At 46.5% G+C, this 27,138-nt stretch overlaps 1 protein-coding gene across 8 annotated transcripts; it reads right to left on the reverse strand.

Annotated features, from left to right (window-relative positions):
• Positions 1–1,106: 1,106 nt before the first annotated feature.
• Positions 1,107–26,357, reverse strand: LOC122190301 (cystine/glutamate transporter-like). Of its 8 annotated transcripts, none has more exons than XM_042890189.1 (17): positions 25,848–26,357; positions 24,226–24,393; positions 23,809–23,962; positions 19,809–19,866; positions 18,781–18,920; positions 15,929–18,153; positions 14,140–14,266; positions 13,283–13,398; positions 12,932–13,057; positions 10,148–10,247; positions 10,021–10,065; positions 9,700–9,823; positions 8,846–8,949; positions 6,943–7,039; positions 6,041–6,190; positions 3,366–3,540; positions 1,107–2,648 (listed from the first exon to the last, which is right to left on the reverse strand). In XM_042890189.1, the coding sequence occupies exons 6-17, from the start codon at positions 16,122–16,124 to the stop codon at positions 2,584–2,586; spliced, it is 1,425 nt and encodes a 474-aa protein (XP_042746123.1). In that variant the 5' UTR covers positions 16,125–18,153; positions 18,781–18,920; positions 19,809–19,866; positions 23,809–23,962; positions 24,226–24,393; positions 25,848–26,357; the 3' UTR covers positions 1,107–2,583. The 8 variants fall into 8 exon arrangements, with proteins under 8 accessions (XP_042746123.1, XP_042746122.1, XP_042746121.1 ...); XM_042890188.1 differs by having other exon boundaries at positions 19,809–19,929; XM_042890187.1 differs by having other exon boundaries at positions 19,809–20,296.
• Positions 26,358–27,138: the final 781 nt, after the last annotated feature.

Below are 27,138 nucleotides of genomic sequence, written 5' to 3' on the forward strand. Positions count from 1 at the left end.
TCATATCATATCTGCTTCTCATCTCCATAGTTGTGCAACTCTTATGCTCTCTTTGACTGATGAGATTTATCAGCTCAGATCCCTCAGGTTCATTTCTGCATATGGGAATTCTCTGCTAAAATACTCTTCTGAACCGAAGCCAAGAGTTTCAGCAGACAGCGATACCAGCTCTAGGAAAAACATTCTGCTTGGTACAGAATGTTTACATAGCTTTCTGGGGACAGCATCCTCCATAAAACAAACAAGGTGCTACAAGTTGGAGGCATACGTTCACTGTAAGCCGGTACATTGTGACATTGTATTTTCCCTTTGTATCACTTTTAATTGCAATGGATGGCTGCGGGGCTGTTGAACCTCTGATTTCTGCTGTCACTCTAATAGTGACACCAGAACTGTCTACATTTCCAGGGTTTGACAAGTCTCTGAACAGACATCCCATGGCTCTGCCTTTTCCTGCATGCTTAGCAGAGGCACCCACACGTGGTTTCTCTGCGTTTGTGAAATTATTTATCACGCACATGAAAAAAGCACAGTCTTTATCTTCTCTCCACAAGTTTCAAGTCTCGTTGCTTTTGCAGAGGAAACAGACCACAAAAAAAAAAAAAAAAAAAAAAAAAAAAAAAGTGATGTTTCACATTTCTAAGTGTATTTCTGTAGATACAAATCAGCTCTGTCACAGCTTCAGACCACTCCAAGGTTTGGTGTGCAAGTACTGATGCTACAGTGCAAGCTTACAGTATGAGAACAGACTGACAGCACCTCATGATGCAGGAAAATCCCCCAAATCTCATTGCAAACCACACTGCCACTTGAAGGCAGCACCTTCTTCCCTAGCTGTGATGGTTTCCCCAGTAATTCCTGTTGTACATTAACTTGTCAGAGGGGGAGGATGAGCCCCGTAACCATGGTGTTCCTCTCTCAGCTCTGTTTCACACAATAACAGGAAATGGTCTCAACAAGAAAAGTAATTCTAAGTTGCTTTGGAAGAAAATAAAAAGGGGGGGTAAGGGGGGACGGGAAGGAAAGAAAAAAAGTGATTTTTTTAAAATGGAAAAAGAAAAAAAAGGAAAAAGAAGAGGAAGAAGAAGAAAAAGAAGAAAAGGAAGAAAAAAAACAAAGCCTTTATTTATTTCTAGTCCTTGACTGTGCATTTTACATGTTTTGGTAAATAAATGCTACTTTGGCATTACTCTAAGTGCATGAATGCTTGGTAGATTACAAATGCTTCACATTCTGCTCTTGCTCTCTCCAGGGCCATCAGATGAGGCTCAGGATGCTGCTTCCAATCTTCTAGGAAAAGATTAACACTTAAGTGATTGGAAATAGCTAATTGTGCTTTTTATCTCTTTAACTTCACAACATTCATAATGTAAACCGAAGTAATTCAACAACAGAAACCTTTCTGATGCCAGTAGTTCAAATGAGCATTTCTGTATTGATTCAGCAAGTCTTTGGTTGTAGATCTGAAGTTGAAGCTCAGACCTGAAGTCTTTCATGTCTTCCGACAGCACCAAAAGGTACACTTCATAAGGAATCTGCCCACGACTCATTACTGCTCTTGTCTAACAAAAGGATAATCATATTTCACTGCTGTTGGGACAAAAGCTGAATTTCCAGCTTCACTGGTGGTACCAGGTGAGGTGGGGTCCTTGGGAAAGAATCAAAGCCTATTCTGAACTCTGCTTTGGGGTAGTTAGCTATTTTTTTAATATACATTTTTTACTGTGTCAGTACATTTTGAAATATCATTTCAAAGCAATAAAATTCAAAATTGAAGCATTATTTTGAAGCAAAATAGAGTTATTTCACTTACACAACAATAAATAAAGCATTCTGAGTTTTCTTAGCTCGTTATTTGAATTTCAAATGCTTTTCAAATATCTTCCCACTAACCCAAATCTTTGCTTCCTGGTGAGTGAAGTTTTATCCTCCCCACCTCCTGCTTTCATCCACATGTACTTCATCTCCGGTTTGCACTCCTTGCCCATTTCCCTCTATAATCTTTCCCCACAGCATCATTCCACATGGTGCTACAGATTTCATAGAATAATAGAACCATAGAATGGCTTGGGTTGGAGGAGACCCTTAAAGGTCATCTAGTCCAATGCCGCTGCAGTGAACAGGGACACCGACAGTGAGATCAGATTGCTCAGAGCCCCGTTCAGCCTGACCTAGACTTCAGTTTAAATCCTGTGCTTGACTTCCATGTAGCCAGATTCTAGTTCTGCTGTAGGCTCTCTATTTGCCAAGTTAGGAAATTAAAAAATAATATATAATTTGCTGAGGATTGGGCTAGACTGCAGAATCTGGATCTTTGTTTCAAAGACACTCTGAAAGCAAGGAAAGCTTATTTCAGAGAAGTAGATTGTTCTGCTAAAAAAGAAAAGGGCTGAAGCAACTGTGACTTGCTCATCAGATCCCAAATGGCAAGCTTAGGGCTGCTTGCAGCAAGGTTTTGGCTCAGGCTCATCCTCATTTGCAGTGATTAAATGAATAAGAGCATGGCTTGTGTTTGGAAGGATCAAAGGCATCAGGCGTGTAGCAAGTAGATTATATCTTCTCCTGTAAGTTCTGATGGTTTCCTCAGTATGTCTTGATTTCTTGTTGGACTACTTCCAACAGTAGCTGCAGTTTGTGTGTAAGATAATCTGAAGGGGGGAAAAAAAAAGAAAGTTTAATCTGGGCAATATCCTACGCTATGGATAAAAATCAGAAGAACACTGGCATAGGATGGATGGAGCGTTTTATGTTAGCAGATGACTGAATCTGTTGGTGTTTTTTTTTTTGCTGTATGTTTTTTTCTGTTCACTAGTTACCAATATATCTCGACCCAACACCAAATCAAAAGAATTCAAGATTCATAATTGAAATTATAAGTTAAAATCGAAACCAGGCTCTTGTTTTAGAATAAATCACTGTTCTTGTGCCACCAGAGCTACACCTAAGGTAAACCTGTGCCATGTACTGCATGGGGAGGAAAGGTACTTCATTTCCACACCTACATCTACACCCAAACCCATACCATTAAATACATGGCCCCCCCACCAGGCAGCCTGCACCATCTTTTCCCACCACTCCCCTCCCCAGCCTTTCAGGAAATGTTTGTGCATGGGGCTCCAGTGCCTGCTCCTCCCTCACTCTCTCCACATCAGCATTTGATCTTTTGTTCTGTTTCATCCAAATTTGATAGAAATACTGATCCCACAGATATGATGAAGATATGACAGTGCCAATCTGCTTGGATCTAGACCTCAACCCTATCTTTTCTAAAAAGATTAGGCTGGATTATTAGTACGTTCCCAAGCAACCACCCTACCCCTGAGTGTGCTTAGGTCAAGAACACTGAAACCCAAGAGCATACTTACAGAGCAGTCTGTGGCAGCGATTTGACATTTTCCTATGGATTACGAGGTAGTAGACTGGAAAGCCACTTAAAACCATGGTGCATCCAATGCTAATGTTTACAGGGTCTGAGTAGATAGACATTGCTACTGTGAAGAGGCAGATGATGGTAAAAGAGACTGGAACAAACAGGGGGACCTGGGGAAAAGAGCAAAGGCAAAACTGATCATACCAGCCAGCACAAGCTATAATCGTGTATCCATTTTAAAGAAGAAGAGAAAAGTCTGTCCTGCACGCTATGTCTATACAATCCGTTGTGAACGAGTAGGATGCAGAGAACAAAAATGTTCTCATGCCAGCCTTGGAGCCCAGAGTGCCCTGCAAGGTGCATGCCTCCCTCCATGTGCACAGACAGAAGCTTCACCTCACTTGCAACCACACACCATGCTGGGGAGAAGTCAACTGCAGCAGCTCGTTCTATGTACAGCATGTGTGCATGTGCATACACACACCCCTAAACTTGTCACCTGTGGCAACTGCTGATGGAAATTCTGATGCCAAGAGCAAAATCCCTTTGAAACAATCCAATCTTTGGTCATAACACTTGTGACTCACTTTGAGCTGCCTCCAGCCTGCCTGAGGCCTATGGCAACCAACACAGGATAAACCAGCTCTGCAGCACCTGTGCCAAGAATGCGGTTTTCAGTGACAGTCTGCTGAAAGACCAGAACAGCACTCAGTGCTTCAGCCTCATTCTTTTGGGTGAGTCAATTCGTCTGTGTTATTTGGAGGGCAAAACTGAAGTAAGAAGCCATGAAACATTTCCTTCTTCTTTAGATCTGACCTCAGCCAAATTACTCCTCACCACATCTGATAAAGGAGCTGCTGACCTCACCTAGGGTGACAATCTCTTTTCTTGTAACACAGATCATATTTTGGATGCTGACCATACTAAGCTGGGGGAGATAGTTGCTCTAGTGATGGCAGCTGTCCAACCACCAAACTTGCATGCTCTCACTGACTTTCCAGCCTGAGTATCCTTTGCCAGCATCTCCTACGTGCACGTATTCACACAGCACATCTGTCTGAGAGATGCATGAGGGAACTGCTCTCTCCCCTTGCTGGTGTTTTCTTACCATTTTCAACTAAAAATCTGCAGGAGAAAAGTACCAGCACAATCTCTTATATTTGTCTTTGATTATTTGTTCTCTGCAAGCAAACTGCTGTTGGACGAAGAAATGTTTCTGACCACTGGAGAGCAGCACATGCACACATCACATCCGCGCTGTTCTTTGCTCTTGCAGATAACCATACTTCGGGTTTGAGGTGGGTCTAAAAAATGGGGAGAGAGAGGAAGAGACCACCAAGCTGACTAAAATGCCATCATCTTCCTCACTCCCGTTCTTAGGAATTATTAAAAACCTAAAGCTCTATCTCAAGGGGATTTTCAGAAAGTAAAAGCATCACCAGTGCTACTCAGTAATACATTTCCCTCAAGAATACTATTTTAAAAGAAAAAAAATCAAACTTATTAAAAATCTGAGTCTGGGTGACTGCATGAGCCAGCCAGTCAGCAAGCTCGAAAGCCTCAAGGTCTCTACTAAATACGCTGTCTCCAGTAAACACCAAGAAGAACTACCCCAATTCTGCATCAGGCCCCACTCAGCTTGGGGAGGAGCCCTGGGAGTGGTGGAAAGTGCTTCTTTTCCCCGAGTTTCTGGCTGATCAGCTGCCCAGTGCCTGTGGCCTCAGAGGTCTCCTCTCCTCTGCAGGAACTGGCTGGAGGCAGTGTGCAGGCGTGACTGGAGAGGGGAACACATTGTGCATGGCCCCAGCCAAATGCTGCCTGCAGATTATCTGGCAGTGGGAGAGTTGCCTTGAGCAGGGGCTCTAAAAGCCATGCCAGCTTTCGGGACCGAGCACTCCCCACGAGCAGGACCCCAGCGGCCAGCAAAAAGGTCCAGGAATGGAGAAAGGGGACAGGGCATCCTCCAGCTTCCCCTTGAGGAGTGGGAAACTGAACTCCTTTGGCTACTCTCTTCCCCTCTGTCCACTTCTAATGCTTTTCATTTCTTATGGCCACAGGTTTCATGCATTCCAAATGTTCTGGAGCTGTGCACATGGAAGCACCATGCATGAGGCAGTTTCTGAAACCCCTCAGGCTGCCTGTACTTGTAGTTCAGACAATATCCCATAGAGGCTGTGTGTGGCAGGGGACTCAGCGAGCTGTGCTCAAGCTGTTTAACACTGTACGATACTTTTGTACCGGGAGATGATTTCCTATGTCAGGTTTGCTCCAATCTTCCATCTGGCAATGCTCTTTTCCCCATGACACATTCCGCTTCTCACTAGGGCTAAGACATACCTGATACTGACATCACATCCAGGCAAAGGTCCTTCCCTGCAGCCTCAGAGAGGAGAGCATGAGAACTGCCTTCTGCAGTTCCCAGCCTGATACCTTGTCCCCTGGAGCTAGCTGTCACTCTGCAGCTGCAACTGGTAGCCCCATGTAGAACTGGTTTGAATAGAATTTACCACATCTGTTGTTTGGGCACATCAATCAACCTTGGGATTTTCCTTACAGAGAAATAGGCATTTAGAGCCCTTGGAGCCTAAAGGCAATCACAGCCACATAATGCTCTAAGAGAGAAAAATGACAGGCATGTGTCCAGGCTGTTAGACACAAACCATGAATTACCTTGAATGGGCTTTGCAGCTCCGGGTGACGGTAGCGATGGACAATGAGCCCAAGAGTGGCTAATCCTATGAAGAGCCATCGGGAGAAGCTGAAGAAGTTCAGTAGATGGTAGATATCTCCAATACACACCATGGCAGTAACCAAAGGGAACTGAGCATTGTGAAGATTAAATATGGTCAATTAAACCTTGCTATGGTCCTCAAACAGGGAAGGGTGATACGGGTCATCTCCCCCACCCCCCTGCAATCACAGGTAGCTACTTCACAGACCCAACATTTCAGAGGTCAACAAACATGTTGCAAAGCACTCTCACAGACTGAAGAGTGCTGATCAAAGTTCTAAATACAAAATTATGGTGCTACAGAAAGGATGGAGACCAACAGCATTGTTGGTGCTCTATGGCCTAGGCAGGGCAATTCAAACATGCCCAAAGGCCTGTGGTACAAAGGCTTCACACAGAAGTATTTGCTAAGCTTCTAACAGGTCAACTAAGATGCAGAGGCAGTGTTATGATGGACCACTGCAGGGAAAAAAAGATGAATGGGAAGGGAGGAAGAACCCAAATCTGAGAGCCTCTCCACAAATGTGCACTTCTAGCATTTCCACTAACCTAGGAATTTCAGTTTTTCAAGTAACCGAAGGCTGGCCGAGAAATTCCCATAGAAAATATCAGGCAGCAATGGTAGGGACAGTACTTTGAAAGAATATGGCCAAGACAAAAGGGTGGAGACTTTGAGACAGTGGGTTTGAGTGTTACTACTGACATGAGAGGACTTGCTTTTTTGCAAGCTGACAGTGTCTCAACACCCTTTAAAACTTTTCAGATTCTCCGGGCTCTGCAGATGGCCATGTGAAACAAGAAAGCCAAGACTGCAAGAAGTGAGATAGGCAGATCTCCTTACCATAAGCATGACAGCAGGAAGGGGTGTATGTCTTCGAATGTGGATCATGGAGAAGAGAGGAGGCCACTGCCCTTCTCTGGAGGCCACAAACAGTGTCCTAGGAAAAGACAGGGAGCTCTATGCATCAGCATCCCACATCTGCACTAGAAATGAAAAGATCAGCAGCTGGACTGATCTCGTCATCACAAGTCTGCTCTTTAAGGCCACAGTTCTCCATTTAGCATCACTTTTCAGTGGATTTGGGAAAAAAATCTCCAAAGATTTCCATACTTCTTCAAGGACCATTTATCTCGGCATGATGCAGAGCCCACTACTGGTAGTGTCTCTGTGGTAACAGTTAGTAGTGACCTTTAGTTGAGCACAGCATGAAAATAAATGTGTTGAGGCTGGAAGCAGAAACAAGCCAGTAGGAGGTGGAGGGGCCACAAACCTCAAGTCTTTAGAAGAGAGGTTGGCAAGTTCATGGAGAGGGGTTGTCAGTCCTGATGCTCATCCCAAAAGGAGACTAGGCTTAAGATCAAGGAAAGCCTGCTTGGCTGTGCGACAGCAGCAGCTATGTGCCAGTGATAATATATATGTCTCTGTCTATAAATATAAACTACATAGAGATATACATAAACTAGAGAGAGAGAGAAATAAAGCCCAAGTTCCTCAAAGAGCAGAGCAAGTCTCTTGCCAGCTGTTAGAAAGTAGTTTTGTGTATTACAAAGATGACAGCTACAAACAGGGCAAGCTACAAAACAACAGCAGAGAGCTCCTTGCCTCCATTCCTCTCCTGAATTGTGAAAGGGTAATTAAGGAGAAAGCATTGCATTTTATAAACTTAATATCCACAAACACACCAAGCCAGAGCATCAGCTGGGCTGGAACGGAGCCCAAAGCAGCTGGGGCATGAGTGTGTAACTGGTTTTATTGCCGTCTCTGTGGTTTTGCTGGGGTGTGGCTGGCCATCAGCCAGGGAGGCCCCATCACTGTTCATATGGCCCTTCTGCAGTGATTATGTTAATGATGCCAGGAAGGGGGAGAGAAGGATGACAGAAACATGTAGAACCTCTGCGCTCTCCAGGGACTTCCCATCCTCAAAGAAAATCTCTAGCTAGGGACGTTAAGCAGGGGGATTCTCCTCACCATGTTTAATACAGGACTTGAGGGTAGCAGATCAAATAACTCATTAGCTCTTGTGCTTTGAAACATCCCTTTCATATCAAATGATCTTTCCTTTTGCAATCAAAGCTGTGAAATGGAGCTGGCTCCAGAGAGTTTGCTCAGCTCCTCAGGACCAGGAGGACGCACTTTTCCATGAGCTCTGCCCTCCTCTCCAATTTCAAGGCTCGCCCAAGGACACAGTATAGTCGCCAGTGGAGCTGGCAAGATAACTTTTCCATGGAACAAAGTTCTTATTGTTGTTTCAGCAAGGCTTGTTGAGCCTCAGCTATTGCTTTAGGAATGACCTGGCTCTGATAATGTTTCACCAAACTTAAAGCAAAGTTCTCCAGGGAGCACTTGTTTTAGCCAGAGGTCCTCATAACACAGAGACTTGTGCCCTGCAGCAAAGGCGCTGGATGAAGCCAGCAGACAATGACTCTGCTTCACTGAGCAGCTGTCATGTCAACAAAGCTTGTAGTTCACCAGAAACGTTGATATTTTACTTCAAACTGGAGTATGAAGTGTGGGAGCAGGTGAAAACCTTGGTTTTCTGGCCAGTCAGAGAGAGCGTAAACCTGGCCAGGAAAGGGAGGAAGACAACTCAAGACAGCCAGAGTGTTCTGCAGGTTATGTATTGGGAGTCAAAGGCCTTAGCTTTCTCACAAAATGCCATCCAAATGATTGTCACGTACACAGGTTATTGGTGCTTCTCTCCAAAACATTAAGCCAAAATGCAATACATTTTGAGGGATCTGACCTGGAAAATGTGAGGATTCCTCCATTCATGGTGCCAAAGCAGGACAGTGCAACGAGGACAGGGACCACTGAAATAAGGTTTGTGCAGGCTTGCTGCACAAAACTCTGGAAGAAGAGCAATCATGACTGCAGGAACATGTAGTGATCTCTAGGTAATATCAGATTCAAGCAGAAAAAACTTCCTCCAATGAAGGAGTAAAATACTTAATACTTAAAATCTTGCCTTTTTTTTACTGTTATCTCTTCATAGAACAGCTTAGGTTGGAAGGGACCTTAAAGCCCACCAGCCCCAACCCCCTGTCATGGACAGGGCTGCTTCCCAGCAGCTCAGGATGTCAAAGGCCCCATCCAACCTGGCTTTGAGTGCATCCAGGGATGGGCACCACAGCTTCTCTGGGCAGCTGTGCCAGAGCTTCACCACCCTCTGAGTTAAGAATTTCTTCCAAACATGTAACCTAAATCTCCGCTCTTTTAGTTTAAAGCTATTCTCCCTTGTCCTATCCCTACTAGATTACGTAAGAAGTCAGCTCCCCTCCTGCTTATAAGCTCCTTTCAAGTACTGGAAGGCCTCAGTGAGGTCTCCTGGAGCTTTCTCTTATCCAGGCTGAACAATCCCAGCTCCTTCAACCTTTCCTAAGAGAGGTGTTCCAGCCCTCCGGCCCTTTATCTGCAGATTCTTTTTCATTATTTTTTAAGAAAGACTAGAAGGTAATGTTTTCTAATAATTCAGAGAAACAACAAAGAAAAACGAAAGACTTTTATGAGGAAAACTATCTCCTAGACCCTTGTCAAGATTACCCCCTTCAGTATAAACCGACCACACTAAAGACAGCTATCAGTAGGGTGACAACTCACCACAGCAACAGCTGGAGAAGCCAGAACATCTTGTGTTCCCAGGGCAGTGTAATAGGAGATGTTGGTGAGCATATACCCCACAATGACGGTGATCACAGACACAATGACAGCCAGGGGGATGTTTCTGTAAGAAAGGGGAAGAGAGACACGCAGTGAACAAGCTGTTATATCTTCATTTCTCATCATGTTACTGCAGACTGCAGCTGCTGTTGGTTTGGTGAACCCACAGACTTATTTCCTCCTGTTTTGTTTGCTGGTGCTTAGGGACGCAGTGGTAGCCCAGGACTGAGGCACAAAAGCCATCTACTTCTCCAGCCTTACCGTTCGGGTCTGACCAACTCCTCACGCACAAAGCTGGTCTGGAACCTGCGCAGACACAAGGAGAGGCTTTGAAGCAGCTCTCAGACAGTGACACACTGTCAGTGAGTTGCCCTCCCATCACACCTACCAGCCTGAATATGCGAACATGCCTGCATAAAAAGCCAAGGGCAGCTTATCTGGAACCAGCGACTGCCTGTCAAAAGCATCCTGGAAGTTTTTGGTGTGGCCTACAGAGGAGAAAAAACAACAGATGTGTCAGATATGGACATCCTTCCCGCAGGCTGCATACCACCTGCCCAAACCTGGGACAGGTGTGTGTGACATCATGGGCGCCAGGTATTCAGATTTGTTGCATTGTTTTAATTTACAGTGCTGTGTTGGCATAAGTCAGGGACAGAAGAAAACTATCCTCTCCTGTTCAGCTACAAGAGATATGTCAGGAAAGGCACTGTCTGGAAGTGGGAGATCACAGAGAGGAGAAGACCTGAATTCTCCCATCCTTTCTTACAGCCCAGCTCTGATTCCCTGGCCTGACCCCTCTCCCCATCCACTGACAGCCGGATGCTGGCTCTGTTTGATGTTGTGCAGCCAGCAAGGCAGCTAATGCAGCTCCCCTGGTCCCATGCTGTGCGGAGCATGGGAACCGAGAAGAGGGGCTACTGGCGTGGGAATGGCCCTGCAGGAGGGGAAGTGGGGACACAGGGGGCAAAACAAACGCAGTAATAAAAAGTAGAGGTGATTGGATCAAAGTGCATTTTACCAGCTCCTGCAGTTTTCCTAAAAGTGCTCTGCTTCAAATAAATCTGGGCCGGCACCGAGAAGCGGAAGAGGAATGGTGAGTTTTACAAAGCCGTTCTTCTTCAGAAAAGAAAAAAAATGTACAGATCAAAGTCAGGATTTTGGTTATAGGGCAGATTTTATCAGACTTCAGAAAAATAAGGAGAGGCAGGCAGGAGCATGGAGCAGCCTCTTATCTGAAGGAAGAGCAGCAAGAACACAGCCAAAAGGAGTTGTATTTCCAACATTTTCAAATCCAAGTGGCCCTAAGTTTGGGTTCCACATCTATGTTCAGTTTTCCATTTCAAAATGTATTTAAAAGAAGAGGCACAGAGTTTGTGTGGTTGTTCCTCCCAGTGAGGCACCTCAGTTGGGCATGGGGTGTGGAGCACTGGTCCAGCAAGGCTCTGAAACAAATCCCAGTCAAAGGGGAAGGCAATGGCAGGGGGAAGAACAAAAGTGTAAGCAAAGAGAGCAGGGAGAGGCTGCGGAGCAAGGCAGACTCATTTAAAAACAAGAACAAAAATGAAGTTAAAAAAAAAAAAATACATGGATTTGAAGAAAACTAATGTAGAAAATGGAATGGGCCAATTGGGGTAGTCTTTTTATACACTAAAGTGACTGCTTATAAGTGATGGCACATAAAAAGGATTTATTGTCTGCAGTATATTAATGAGTGATTTAGAATCCCCCATGAGTCACATTAAACACAACCTGTCATCCCGGGGTCTCTCGGTGGATTCTCTCTCCAGATGTCACCGGCACTTATCCTCCTCATTGGAAGACAGTGCCAGGGATCCAGATTGCCATTTGAAGGCATCCCTAACAATAATGGCTCTGGATTTCTAGCTGCAGGGCAGACCTTCAGTTCAAAAGTGCTGCCTGCCCGAGGGGGTTTTCGCGCATTCAAAGGAGCCAGCACCAGACATCAGAAAGAAACATGAATGTTGATCCTCCTGCCTTTGTTGTTTCCTCTGCTGAGGAAGGAAATAGTGTGAAAACAGAGCTGGCTTCATCCCCTGAGTGTGAATGCCATGGGCTTTTCTATAAACTGAGGCTTGGATTAAAGCCAATACTCTTGTATCAGTCCCAGAAGATATCGTTGTGAGGTTTTATCTTATGTTTTCTTTTCCTCTGGAAATGAGCACACAATTGTGCATGAGTCCATTGTAAGTTTACTATGTTACTGCCTGTTTAGGGGAGTAAAATTAAATTAGGGGGTAAAAAGCATCAGCAAAAGCCACAGGAAGGGTAGAGATGCAGTTACCAGGGCTCAGCTGGGGGCTGGTAACTCCTTACAGGGCTGTGACAGGCTTAGGACACCAGGGGATGCTGTCACATGTCCCCCACGTCCATGGCATTCTGCACTGCTTTGGAAGGACTTCAAGACATGCTGACAGTGGGTATCCCAAAGGAAAGGGTCAGCAGAGGAGTGTGCCTCTGTCAGCCCAGGTGGGCTCATACAGCCCCACTCATTCCCAAAAAGTACTGGAGTACTGTGTCCAGGTCTGGAGCCCCCAGTACAAGAGAGACAGAGAGCTGTTGGAGAGGGTCCAGAGGAGAGCCACAAAAATGATCAGAGGGCTGGAGCACCTCCCCTACGAAGACAGGCTGAGGGAGCTGGGCTTGTTCAGCCTGGAGAAAAGAAGGCTGCAGGGTGACCTCATTACAGCCTTTCAGTACCTAAAGGGAGCCTACAAACAGGAGGGGGATCAACTCTTTGAAAGGGTAGATAACTGCAGGACAAGGGGAAATGGTTTTAAGTTGAGGGAGGGAAGATTTAGGTTGGATGTCAGGGGGAAGTTCTTTACTGTGAGAGTGGTGAGGTGCTGGAACAGGCTGCCCAGAGAGGCTATGGATGCCCCATCCCTAGAGGTGTTCAAGGCCAGATTGGATGGGGCCCTGGGCAGCCTGGTTTAGCATTGAATGTGGAGGTTGGTGTCCCTGCATGTGGCAGGGGGGTTGGAGATTCATGATCCTTGAGGTCCCTTCCAACCCTGGCCATTCTGTGATTCTGTGAAAAACCTGCGGAGAAAGCTGAGCCGGGAACACCAGCCCCACAGAAGTGACACAGCTTGAAGCCAACTATCCCACACACTCAGCCCTGAGCTGTGTACATCCAGACATCACCTACCCTGGGCCAGCAGCATCATCCCTGGCACGATGATGAGCATGAGGGCCAGCAGCTTGACGACGGAGAGAGCCGTCTGCAGCCGTGCGCTCCAGGTGACGCTCCAGGAATTGAGGGTGAGGACTGCGTCTGGGGAGGAGAGCATGCTGCAGCCCATGCTTGGCACATGCAGGAAGAACTGCTCTTGTGTTGAGGGTGATCGGGACAAAAGTGCATCCTCCCAAAGAGGGTGTTCAGAGCAAGAGATGCAGACAGAATGCCTTCAGGTCTTGGGCCCCAATCCCAGAAGATAACACCCCATGGGAAGTCTGAGGCAGAGAGGCCCCGAGACGTGGCATGGAGGGTTGTACTTACAGTAGCCCAGGAGAGAGACGAGCTTCACAGCAGGGACGGGCGCTGCACAGGGGGCAAAAAATGGCTCCAGCAGGTAGCGACCAAATGCCAGAGAGACCACAGCACTGTTGGCGGGCCTGGGGGGGGAAACCAGGCAGGGTCACACTTGGCTCTGTGGATGGCCTCAACATGGCAGGACAGAGGGAGCGAAGCTTCCTTGTAGTGCATAGACCCACTACCACACAGATCCTGTCATCTTTTTCACAGGTTTTCTCAGTAAATAGGTTAAGAGGCACAGATGCAAGAAGTTTAATCTCAACTTTTGTTTTTGAGTTAAGAATTAATCACATACGGCAGTGCTGCATGTTTCATGTGTCCTGCTTCATCTCAGTGCACATGGAGGACAGGCCATTGGGAGAGGAGGATTAGCTTTTACAGGTGGAAAAAAAAAAGCAATTTACAAATTTCTAACTTGGTATTTAACTTGGGACTAAGCCAGAAAGCTTTTTATTTTCCACAGAAGAATGTGAGAAGCTTCACGATGGAAGCAGAAAATCAGAAACTAACTTGTCATTTGCTCTCAGTGGCCAAAAAATACCACAGCTCTTGAAGGATACCAGCTGCCAGGGGGGAAGAAACAGATTCCTCAAGCACAGATCACAATGAACACATGCAACTATTTGCTAATTTTGTCTTCTTCCTTCTATCACTGACAGTCTTTAAAGTTATCCAGTTGATTGTTGTTTGTTTTTTTTTCCCATTTCCTTTACAAACTACTTAGACTGTTACCTGGCACCATAACTGAACACCGAAACAAACAAAACACAGCAGCGAACTGCAGAGCACCCAGCAAAAATCAAACAAACAAAATCTCCTACCTGATAGCAAAAAACTCTGCCCACAGAAACAAGAAACTTGGCAGAGGCCCCAGGGTCTCCAAAATATAGATGTAATGTCCTCCAGACTTGGTGATCCTTGTTCCAAGCTCTGCATAACACAAGGCACCTGGCAAAGTATAAATAAGCTTAGTAAATCATCCTTTGGATTTCCTCTTTTCTCTGTGCCTTTGAGGGCCTGAAGGAGTCTGCTCAAAATAAGCAGTGAAGCAGAAGAAGAAAAACAGCTTTTAGCAGAACCATTCCTTTCCACATTTTTGTGCGTTATGAAGTTTAGAAGTCAGTTCACTCTTCTGTCAGAGGAAGGAAATTTTCTGCTAATTTGTTTAATGATACAACTTTCCAGGGAAGTCATGTGGAAAGGTAGGAGAAAGAACCACTGCTACCCACTAACCACTAAACTACAAGAGACCCCTTTTGACCCCTGGAGGTTTGGGTTGTCCCCTCTCTTCTATGCTACACAGTGGACAGGGGATGTTTTACGAGAGATCATAAATGCTTCACGCCTTTGAGCACGATGCCCACGTGAAGGGGCTGAGTGCTATTGGGGTATGACCCACAGGTGAGATACCCCATCTGCTTGTCCCAGCTTGGGCAGCCCTGCAAGAGCCCCGGAGTGGTACAGCTGTGCCCCCCTCTCCCGCAGAGACCATTCATGGTCACACCAATGGCAAAGACCCCAGACTTTTCTGCCTGTATGTGAATTTGTGCCAACACCCTGCCCAAAGTCTTGGCAGACCCCTCACATTTTACTCAGCGGCTCTCCTTTGCTTCAAGCTTGTGTTTAAGTGTTTTGTGAAGTTGGGCTAGAAGAACCAAACAACAAATTTAGCCACAAAATTTATCAACAACTTGACGAAGAGGCAGCCAGGCCACAAGAGGAGACCAAAGGAAGCCTCCCCATGCAGGGGTTGAGCTACATGACCAGCACACACCTGATCACTTTTTGTTCAGCTCAGTTAAAAGAGCATCTGTGATTTTTCTTCAGGCAAAAATAGATCTTTCCCCAATCAACCACGCACAAGCTGTATCCCACATGTGTAGTAAAGGCAGCCTATGCTTGGCAGCACATGGAACTTGAAATACTGGAAGGCATAGCAAAGAGAAGGAACCACAATCACTCCCAGGTAAATAATTGAACGTCTCGGTTTCTAAATGCTGCATTTAGAAATGTCTCATTCCAGGGTATTTTGTCCACATGGAGTATTTTTCCTTTCTTCTTTTGTTTTTGTTTTTTTCCAAGTGGTGAAAGAGGAAGAACTTTAAAGTTACCCACTGAAATAAACACCAGCTTTCTCCCCAGAGCTGTGAGATCTTGCATTTCTCCCAGCAGCACTGTTGGAGGATTGCTGTGAAAGTGCTTGTATACAGTTAATGAAGAAAACTAAAAGCCAGGGCTTTTTTTGCATGCTAACTGTAAGAGTTACATTATTTCAGAGGAGCAGAAATCAACATGTCATCAAAAAGTCAACCCTTTGTGAGACAAGAAGGGTACTAAAAGCCAACAGCAGAGCAAACAGAGAGCACTGACATCTGCTCCATCTCCTGGCTCTAAGGTACCACCAGACTCACCCAAAACATTTTGAACAGACATTCGCCTGCCCCAGCAGAGGTGCTGGTAACCCCCAGCCTTAGCAAGCCTTTACTTCTGTGGCACTCCGAATGGGGAGATTTTGCTCCATTTCACTCCCAACTTCTTACGCTTCCAGTTTTGCTGGCTCCCCTCACCTGCTGGGTGCTCAAGCAAAAGCCGACCCAACTTCCCACTCACCGAACATGGAGAGGAGCCCACAGGCAAACCACACCACCAGGGAGAACCCCACAGTGCCCGAGTTTTTCAGCACTCCTTTGGGGGAGATGAAGATGCCGCTGCCAACCATGCTGCCGATGAGAAGCGAGAAAGCCCTCAGCAAAGTTATCTTTTTCCTCAGAAAGACAGCCTCCTCTTTTTTCTTGTCTTTCCTCATGGCTGCTTTTCTATCCCCAGGGGAAGGGCATGCATTTAGGAGATACACAGCGCCTCAGCCGTCTTCAAGGTTCACCTGTAAGACGAGGAAAGAGTGAGGGATCTGGGGCTCTTCCATTCAGGACAAGATTTTTTGCAGCAATTTGTCAAGATCTGTGGAGTCCTCCTCTACCTCGAGATCCACCCAGCAAACAAACTGCAGGTTGATGTAATGGGGCCTAAGTTGGGTAAGCATCGATATTGGCACAGCGGCAGAAAGGATATTTCAAGTTGCAAACTTAGCAATCAAGACCTTGGAAATCACTTACATTATTTTTTATATTATTCTTTTTTCAGAGGAGCAAACAGCCCTGTTAATTGAGGTACACAAATGATATGTTTCAATTTCCTATTCATCTTTGATGAGTGAAAGAGCCCTGACTGCACTTTACCACAAAGCCTTTGTTTCATCAGTGTTTCTTAATATAATGTCAAGCCATTTTATTATCAGATCACTGAAGAGCCAAGGATAACTATTGCTATCAATTGCAAGATAGAGAGCAGACAGTCAGTGATATCGGAGATGCTTTTGGTACTATTAATATGAAAACCTTTCTGGGTAACAACAGCATGAACAAGGAGCTTTTCCAAGAAAAGAGAGAACTGCAGACACTCCAGGGATCAAGTAGGCTGACTTTGATCCAGCTCTTGTGCTGCAGCGAACTCCCACTCCATCCCTCCAGCCCTTGTCCCCCCCACGACTCAGTGGCCCTTGGCTGCCAGGACAGCAGTGTTATGAGCCTCGTTTCCAGGCTGTCAGTGACAGGACACGGAGTCCACAGATTGTGCTCGGGGTCAGTTTGTGGCAGGGAATCATTCTCCACTTTCCCTCTGTTCTGGGCTGATGTCTTCATCAGGAAACTCTCTAACCACTTAGGTAGGTAAGGCAAATTCACATCAAGTAGCACAGCCTAATTTGCTATAGCAAACATGTTTGTAGTTACCCCAACAGCAAGAGGGGCATTTTATGATACTAATCAATCCTGCTAGAGCAGACAAGACAGACATGGAGTGATTTGGAGTGATTCTCCTGCCTGCCATACATCCCCTCCCTTGTACACTCTGCCTCTGTGTTTTTTCGTTCTAATGCTGTCAGTCACAGGTACAGCAAACATTTGTCCCAGCCTCATGACTGCGTGCTATTGAAAGAGAGACTTTACAAGAGAACCACATCTTCTTGTTTCCTCAAATTATTTAATAATTGTGTCAGCATGTCGGTCAGCAGGCAGCAGTCACCTACAGAAACCCAAACTCATTTTGCTGACAGATTGCATTCTCTGTCCCCGCGGTTCTGAAGGGACATTTCCCGCTGCTGCTCACCCACGACAACGCTCTGCGTGCCCCATACAATCCCACTGTAACTGAGGGCTTCTGCCCCACATCCTTGCTCATCTCCCTGCTGGAGGAAGCGGGGGCTATCACTTCTCCCCTATCACACAGATGAACAGCACATGCACAAAGCCCTCTCCTTCCAGTGGCGTTAGCTGCTTTCTCTGAGATCACGCCAAGCCTGCACAAGCATCTTTCCTATCAAGCCAGCCAAGTGAGGTTATTAAGCCCCTAATGAGCCCCAGAGGACTGCACGGACTGATGGGTCGCGGCAGCAGCGCCATGGAGCCGCTGCCCACAACATCATGGGGCTGCCCGAGGCTGGGGCTGCCACCGACCTGCAGCACCCTGAGCCCTGGGCTGCAGCAGCTCCTGGCAATTAAGAGCACTCATCGAACACCGCTGTCTGCTATTGGGATTTCTGAGCAGAAGAGAGAAGCACAGAGCATTCGTTTGTGAAGACGAATTAAAATCAGTGGGAAGAGAGATGTTTTGTGCACAGATATGGCTAAAGCACGACTGTGAGAAAATTAAAAGGGCACTTATCTGGTTGGCTGGGGGTTAAACCAAGCAGGCGCATTTGCAATCCATCAGATTCCCATTCCTTGCTGGGATCCCGGGGCGGCAAAAGGCAGCAGCTCCTCACGGGCTCTGAAATTCCACTGAGAGGGGGGAGCATAAAAAAAGGAGAGATCAAGTCAAATTTGCACACCAGGTTAATGATCCACTGTAAATAACAAACTCTCTACTTCTGTCCACATGGTGTTTTTCTTCATATACATACTATTGCCACGCAGGTGTATTTGGAGGCAAAACAGTACGGTAAATTTCAGAAAGGTGAAATCTATCAGGACTTCTTCCAGAAGCTGTTGAAGAAAAAAAAAAAAAAAAAAAAATGGAGGAGTGGGGAAACAAGCAAGAGTAATAGAAAGCTGTTTAACAGCGGTTCAAAGAGACACCTAACAGTGTGCCCAGGGAACCCACTCTCCTGCTCTGCTTCTCGCTGAATTCCAGGCATTAACATGCAGGGATGTTAATCCTGGTTGCGATGCTTAAGAATATTCACAATGTGCTTAGCCCAAAGTAAATGCACAAAGCTGCTTTTTGTTCACCCTGTGATTTAAACTACAGGCTCACATCCTTCTCGTGCAAAAATACCTTTGCTGGAAATCAGCAGCCAGTGGGACCGGAGGAAAATAGAGCCATCTCACAGCTTCCCACCTGCTGCAAGTTTACTCCACTGTTCTTCGTTTTTATCGATTTTTCTCTTTCCAAGCCATTAATCTTACCTTGCAGATGCTGCAGCATGGATGGAGATGAAGGAGATCAATGTAAAGGGGAAGCCGTGTTTGCTATCTGTAGCGGTGCCTAGAGGCCCCAGCCGAAAGAAGGACCCATCGCCACGAGCACACAGAGAGATGTCACTCTTCTGGGAAGCCATCCACAGACAAGCAAGTTAGAAGAATTAGAGAGAGAAAGCACCATCCCCAGCTGGGACCTGGAGCAAAGCAGTGACCTCCCTCCTCTCCTATCATGCAGGAAGCGGGTGGCATCCCTGGGAAACAACAGTTCATACCTCCAAAGTCCCAGTTCAATGACTTACCAAAAAAAAAAGCCCCTACCAGGGAACACTCCTAACTGTTTACAGCTGTATTTTCTTTGCGTGGGCCTCAATCAATACAATACAGCCAAGAACAGGTTAACCCCTTCCTTTTCACGTCGCGAACAACAGAGGTGTCAAACTGTTCGCCGCGGTCCCACTGTTTTCGCTTTTTTTTTTTGAGCCCATAAATGTCACTCTGATTCAATGTCTGCCACAAGGCACAGGATCTAACTAAATAAAATCAGCAGTGAATGGGAGTTTTTTTATTCATGCATGAAAGTAGCATAAATAAGCTTTAATGAGGCTGGTGGTGGTCTGTTCTGGGAACATGATCAGAAAATCTATTTAGGAGACCTGAGAGATACTTGTTTATAGACCATAATGAACACAAGAAACTGGCTGAAAAGACAAGATGTGCGCCTAGACTTCTTTTCAGCTTTCTACAGCTGTTCTACCACCCTAAATAAGAAATCCAAAGGGACAGTAGTTAATAAATCAGCTCATTCTTGCAGCCTAAGCAGTAGTAATAAATGCAAGGTGATTGCTACAGGTGTAAGCATAAGGATCATTTCCAATGCCTCCTCTTTCTACTTCACAAATTTAGTCTTGAGAGTTATCTATGAGAAGAGTGGAATGTCCTCATTTTCCTTTCTTAATGAAAATATTTTGTTAAGCTCTGACAGGAAAATGGATTTTGGCCTGGGTCACACTTACCATCTCTGTCACATTATTTAGGGGCTTCCTGCTGTCCTTTGGACAAGAGTGACGATTCCTGGAAAACAGGCTGATGAGTCTGACACGTTGCTGATGTGATGATCATCCTTTAATTGAGAACCTAAAAATGTTGAACCCACACTTTCACTCTTTTGCTAGAAATTGTTCCAACTGAGCCTGGTTTTCAAGCATGTTGTTACAGAGCTCCTTCCTACCAGGATTTCTGACCTTCACTTAGTTTAAGATTATTTATTACAATCAGTCTGCCAAAGAAGCCACTGCAAGTGCATATATTTTAATGAATAGCAGCATTGATTTATCTTCACAAGATGTACAGATTACATGATGTCATCCCACTTTTCTGAGCATCTGAGTGTAACTCTTCATTCAGCTGCCACAAGAAACATGCTTCTGTGCAGCCAGAACTCATTTCCCATGAAAGTCACGCAGGAACATTGGCTCATAAGGATTTCTTCCTTTCATGTCACCTGTGACATATGCAAAACATAAATACGTGACTGATGTGCACCTGACTAAAACAGACTCCACTCTTCTTCCACAGCAATGGCTATTAATGTTATTAATGTCTATCAGAAGGATGTACCAGAATCCCTGTGAAAAGAACACAATACTCCTTCCAAACGGGAAGGAGTAAATACCCCAAGTGCTTGCCTCCCGGCCCATCATTCCCAAAGGGCCAGCACCCAGAAAACCAGGCTCTGGGGCACAGATAAAAAGAATTTCACAAGGAAACTGTTGAGCATAGCAGGATGCTCTGTGAGGCCAGCGTTTTGGCTCAATAGCCTCTCTTGTGGGGCACAGCATAGGGAACAGTCCTTAGAGCTTTGTTCTTTTGCAGTCTGCACTCCAAGTAGCAAGCTGTTTTCACTCTCCAAATCAGACCTCCTCCCTGGAACAAGACAGTTTGTCCTATTTGAAATTGTTTTCTTAGCTGTGTAAGACAGAACACAAACAAAAATAAATCTAAACTTTTCTATCTGGTAGAAGAGATCCAACAGAAAAGTCAAATGCTGTAGCAAAGCATGGCCAATTTTTCCTAAAATGAGAATTCCTTTCAACCATTCAAAATTTTTTAAAAATAATAATAATCCTGAAATACAGCAACATTCCTGCCCTTCCTGATGATTTGTTGTGCTTCATCAGTGCTGTGGTCTGAGTTCTGTTCTGTCTTTGACAGGGAGCTAGTCCTAGCTTTTGCAGGAGAAATTTCTCCATTAACCAAGTCTTTGCTTTACCTCTTGCCCTAGCTGGGAGCTATAAAGTCCTTCCTTCCTAATACTACTCTGTGATTAGCCAGAAGCAAGCTGCAGGCTGTTCCCTGGGGAAACAGGTCCCCATCAGGGTTAGAGGTGCTGTCTAGTACAGAGGGACATGGTTTGGTGGATGTGGCAGTGATGGGTTGAAGGTTGGACTAGGTGATCTCAGTGGTCTCCTCAAACCTTAATGAGTCTGTGATTCTATTCTATGACTGCCACACAGCCCAGGAGCTGCTATGAGGGGCGGGGGGGGGGGGGGGGGGCAGTTAATCAAGGCCAACGTCCCCATCAGTGCTAGGACAACAGCCCTGTCATCCTCTATTATCCTCCATCTGCTTTCAGATGACAATCCAACGTCAAAATCTTAGAAACGTTCTACAAGAACAGGACACATCTTATGAAATGCCAAAGTGGCCCCACTCCTCACCATCTGCACTCTCAAAGAGGACATTCCCTACTAATGCAAGCTGTTTTATCCAGCCATGGAGACAGTTCTCCCCTCTCAAGATGTTTTGTTGATGCAGAGGAAACCTTCCCCTGCTCCTGCACATTGTTGGATGGTGAGCCCCATCTGACGGAGGTTCCTGACCTAACCCCACTTTAACCATCTGGAACTGAATTCTTCCAGGACTGATTGTAATAAAATGCCTCTTTCCATATTGCCTCGTATATTATGCTACATTCCTCCTTAATCTCACTGAAATGCTGCTGATTTATCACCCCAGGCCTCCAGCTCCCCTAAGGCCTCTATCACAGTGCCTGGCTTTCTTCTTTCTCTTCCTGTCTTGAGGGAATTCAAAAGAAAATTTAAACATAAAAAAAAAGGAAATCCTTCACACTGGGATTATCCACACACTCATGATTGCTATTCACCTTTGATGTAGCTGTCTAACTGATGGTTAATCCTCAGTATTTTGTGCTAACTGTCCCACTGCAGTACCTGAAGCATGCACGGCCCAGACTGCATCGAACATACCTCAGGATGTGGGGACTCTCCTTTTGGCCTCTGTTCAGCTGTTGCTCATTTATTAAAATAGAAGCCAAAGGCACAATTACACTGGAGGGAACACATTTCCTTGTTAAACTTCTCTGGCTTTCATCCAGAATTTCTCAAGCTATAGAGATTTGTGTTTTACTGCACAGAGTTTCAGATTAATTGCTCACCATTCCCTGTGCCTCTGATGGAGCGGAGGAACATGAGTAGGATTTCTCTGACCAGAAACACTACCTCATCCCCCACAAAACAATACAGGAATGCACATCTTTGGTTTCTGACCATCCATCCCAGGTAACAGGGAGCAAGAGGTGGGAGAGGATTTGTTAAGGATGGTGGTTACCAAAAGGGACAGGATAACGACAGGAAACAGCTCATGCAGAGCTTTAACCCCAGGTCTGGAAGGAGTCCACCAGGCTGTGCACAGAGGTCCTGCTTTGTGACTGCAGTGAAGCAGAAATATGTTATTACAACTCACGATCTAGGGAATGAACATCTGGCACCGGATTCCCTAAGCACTCACTAACTATAGCCTGCTAAAGCAGATGCTGAAGTGCAAAGGCACACCAGAAGCACGTGCTGAAGGGCCATTCAGATCATGACTGTAAGGAGACATCATTCTCTCAAAACCTTATCCCAATAATTGCATCTACATACCTTGGTAAGGGATGGCATTGTGTCATTGTGTCACCATAGTAATGAGTGTGCTGCCTGTGCCAGCTTTCCCTCAGCCCAAAGGACAGAACCAAAAACCCAACTCATGTGCCCTTCCAGGTAACATGAAGGACACCTCCCATTTTCACTCATTTTTAGTGAGAATCAGATTCTAGGAAGAAGCATGTCAATAACAGTAGATCAACATGCTCACTGGGAAGGTTAAGTCAACATCAGACCACGTTTATTTAGTTTTAATGTAAGTACAGTCACAGAAGTGTCAGCTGGAACAGATCTCAGGACACCGCTGGTCCTGTGCCCCATGAGAAGCAGGGCTGTTACCAGTGCTAACTCAGATCAGCCATGGATTTCTCTAGCTCAGTTTTAAAAACCCCCAAAGATGGGGAGTCTCTGTTCCAGGTGCAGGGCTTCACCGCCTTCCTGGAAGAATCCTCCCCCAGCATCCACCCTGAACCTCCCAAGCCACCCATCATCATCCACAGCCACATCATCTGCCACTACGGGCACCTGCAGCAGCTCAGCTTCATGTCCTCCTGCACAGATCTTTGGTGCTGCTTCTTGCCTTGTCAAACCAACCCCAGAGACTCACTCCTCCACGTTTCCCTGAAGTCCTCGGACTCAGCAGAACTGTGGGCTGAGATGGCTGAAGCACAGAAGGCTACAGCCTAGAGAAAGGTGCCAAGTGGATGTTCCCCAGCATGACAGCTCCAGCATGGGTAGCTCATCCATGGTGCTCCCTTGACCATATCTCCCCTGAGCTCCACATCCAACCAAGTGTCTGCCTGTTTTTAGGGTGCACTATTTGGTTTTGATGTAGTTTTAGGTTTTCCCTCTTTTTTCCATCCTGGACTTAGAACCTCTCCGTGATCTCTGCTTGTCAGCCTGATTGCATCATCCACTGCAGGCTGTCAGCCCGATTGCATCATCCACTGCAGGTAACATTAGCAAGAATAGAAGGAAAAACAAACAGCACTTCACACAACACGCAGGCCCAGTGGCTGAGAGCACTTGCAGCCAGCAGAGGCTACAGACCTCGGTCAGGTTGAATACAGACCTGCGTCACTGAAGGGGCAGGAACTACAGTTGTAATTATCCATGTTGAAGTTGAGGTCACTACATCTCTTGCTTCAGGAGCAAATCTGAGCACAGCAGGGAACCCCAGGAGAACATTTCCTTTGCGCACAGCCCAACAAGGCTCTGAGTGCCTGCTGCCCAAAGGAAGGAATGCTGCTGTGATTCAGAATGCATGTAGTTTACGCACAGAGACAGGAAAGGAACTTCCATTGCAGGACAGGGCCATAGCCACAAGTGGCACTGTGATCTGGGGCCCCTATAGCCAGCACCAAGGTTCACCATCCTGAACATGGAAGAACTGAGGTCAGCACATCTCCCGGGTGCCTTGAAACCATACTGACCAAAACACCCCCAGCCCTTCCCAGAGGACAGAGAGAATGAGGAGAGCAGTGCTCACCTGGGAGGAGCAGCAGGGGAGGATGGTCACCTGCAGCAGATGGCTGCCCTGGCATTGCCAGTGGTGCTGGCAGGATCCTCCCTGCAGTACGGGTGGTTTTCCAGAGGTGTCCTTCATGAGAGAGAGTGTTGCAAAACTCCAGGCCTCTGGAATTTCATACCAATGCAGCTGCTCAAATATAATTGTGAAAAATATTAGCAATTGAATTGTGAAGGCTTTGCAAAACAGCCAAGTACAAAGAAAATAAACTAGCATGCTGTGCTTGATGTAAGCACACAACAGTCTCCACATGTCACTGGAACCAGTGCGTTCTGCACCAGCTAAACACTGCTTCTGAAGACAGAAAAACATTTCCAAAGGGAGTGGCCGTACAGCCATGGCCAAGCCCTCGCTCTATCACAGCGCTGGTGAGCCCTATGGGCTGCCCTGCCATGCATAGATGGGCTTCAGGGACATGAGACCTCCAGCCACAGACTAGGACTCTGCACTTAGCAAGGCTCTGGGTTAAAGCATCCTTCTGCTTAGCTGTGAAATGCTGTCTTGTACAGGCCCATGGGGAGACACAGACACAGTGGTCCCCAGGCTCTGTTGTCTCCTAAAAGCCTACAGCCAGCACCCACAGGCTTAGTGCCTTACCTTCCCACAGGGAGAGCTTGTGCTGCTTCAGGTTTTATAATCATAGGATCATCAACATTGGAAAAGACCACTAAGATCACCCAGTAAAACCATCAGTGCATCCCCACCCTGCCCACTGACCGCGTCCCTCAGTGCCACATCCATGTGGTTCTTTACGTCTCCAAGGATGGTGACTCCACCACCACTCTGAGCAGCCTGTGCCAGCAAGAGGAAATGTTTCCTAGTATCCAACCCAAACTTCCCCAGTACAAAATGAGGCCCTTACTTCTTGTCCTATCACTGTTACCTGGGAGAAGAGGCCAACCCCACCTCGCCACAACTTCCTTTAAGGTTGTAGGGGGCAATAAGGTTTCCCCTGAGCTTCTCTTCTCCAGACAAAACAACCCCAGTTCCCTCAGTCACTTCCCATCAGACTTGTGCTCCAAACCTCTCACAGCTCCATTCCCCTTCTCTGGACATGCTGAAGGGCCTCAGTGTCTTTCTTGTAGTGAGGGGCCCAAAACTGAACACTGCAGTCCACTGCAGAGGGACAATCATCAACTACCTCCTGCTGGCAATGCTATTTTCTATACAAGCCTGGATGCCCTTGGCCTTCTTGGCCAGCTGATCACACACCTGCTGGCTCACGTTCAGCTGGCTATCAACTAACATGCCCAGATCATTCTCCTTCATGCTGCTTGCCAGACATTCTGCCCCCTTGGTCTTGTTGAACCTCATCCCATTGGGCTCAACCCAGCTATCCAGCCTGTGCAGATCCTTCTGTAGTGCTTTCCATCCCCCAGGCAGATCATTTCCTCCCAGCTTGATGTCATCTGCACTCTTACTGAGGGTGCACTCAATGCCCTCATCCAGGTCATCCGTAAAGATATTGAACAGGACAGGACCCAATACCACCCCCTGGGGAGCACCACTCATGACCATTCACCAGCTGGATTTTACTCCATTCACCAGCACTCCCTGGCCCAGCCCTCCAGCCAGTTTCTTACCCAACTAAGAGTGTACCCATCCAAGCCATGGGCTGCCAGCTTCACAGAGCACCGTGGAAGGGAAGGAGGCGTTCAGACTTGCGGCAGCATTTGCACCTGCCATGCACTGGTAAGGTCTCTCTTCTCCTCCAGCTGTGGTGGGCCTGAGGTGGGCAAATACATCTCTGAGCACAGTGCCATGGAAGTGCCTCATCCTGGAAGCAAGGAGAGGGAAAAGTGAGAGCAGTAGCTCTGGCAAAGGAAATGAGGGGTACATAGGCAGAGAGCAGTGAGAGATTAAACCATCAGATTGAAAAGGAAGGGTAATTCCCCAGAGAAGAATATAAGCGGGGGAGGGGTGGAGAAGGAACAGATTGCAGCTCCATAATGAGGCAGACAGCGTTTCCCTTGTGATCTGCCCAACATCTAGTTGGCTTTTCTGACAGAAAAAAAGATCCTGTGCTACTCAGAAATCACTGGTGGAGCGGGTAAAGCTCTCCCAGGAGTGGATGGAGAAAGGCGAAAGACAGCAAGCTGCTGTTCCTCACACCCAGCCCCCAGTTCCCTGTATTTCAATAGGCAAATAACAGCTCGGGGTCAATAGTTGCAGCCTCTTTCCTGGAACTGCAGCAGCTGGAGCCAGCAGCCAAACTACTAAGTGGGAGATCTGGGGGTGCAGTCAGCTCCTTTCGTTGCCTGCAGCACGGCACTATTTGTGGCAGAGAGCAACAGCACATCTCTTCTGGGCTGCGGTTTGGAAGATAATATTGCATTTTAGATGGGGTGGGAGCAAAACCAGCAACATACTGGGTTCCTTCTTGGCAGAAGTTCTCAGGAACAAATGGGCAGTGTGTTAAACACCCCTAACACAGACCCCACAGTGTGTTTGTCTAAACAAGAGAAGCCAGAAAGAAGCCCGATTGCAGTTGATTCATTTTCTCTTTCCTAGAGAATGAATTAATCTATTCATCTAATTCATTCTAGAGAATGAATTTCCCAGCTCTCAGAGTTATCAGACTGATGCATGCCTTTAGTACTAAAGTACCTGAAACAAAAGAAGCAGCTCAGCACACAGGAAAGCTCTGCAGGCACAGCGTTGACCTACGGCCATGCAGAGCTCAACCCTGCAAATACACCCCCCACCTCCAGAGCTCGCTGGAGGATGCAAACTTACTGAGCTCCCTCCTGCCATTCAGTGGGAAGATGAGCACAGAGACAAAGCTGCCCTCACAGTGCTTCCTTATGATGATACACAAAGGCCTGGTTTGCATCGATCAAGTCCAGGAGCTGCCCACTGCTTTTGCTTCATGAA

This window comes from Lagopus leucura, unplaced genomic scaffold (genome assembly GCF_019238085.1).
Source record: "Lagopus leucura isolate 7727_CA_CO unplaced genomic scaffold, USGS_WTPT01 Super-Scaffold_100159, whole genome shotgun sequence".
In the NCBI taxonomy this organism is placed as follows: Eukaryota; Metazoa; Chordata; class Aves; order Galliformes; family Phasianidae; genus Lagopus; species Lagopus leucura.

Bases quoted from the DNA above. Each gene is read 5' to 3' on its own strand.
- LOC122190301 (XM_042890190.1), bottom strand. From the start codon at position 16,124: ATGAGGAAAGACAAGAAAAAAGAGGAGGCTGTCTTTCTGAGGAAAAAG. The intron at 10,066-10,147 runs GTAGGTGTGATG...GTGTCTGCGCAG, and splicing joins ATGTTCGCATATTCAGGCTG to GTTCCAGACCAGCTTTGTGC. The intron at 6,191-6,942 runs GTAAGGAGATCT...CACAATGCTCAG, and splicing joins TTCCTGCTGTCATGCTTATG to TTCCCTTTGGTTACTGCCAT.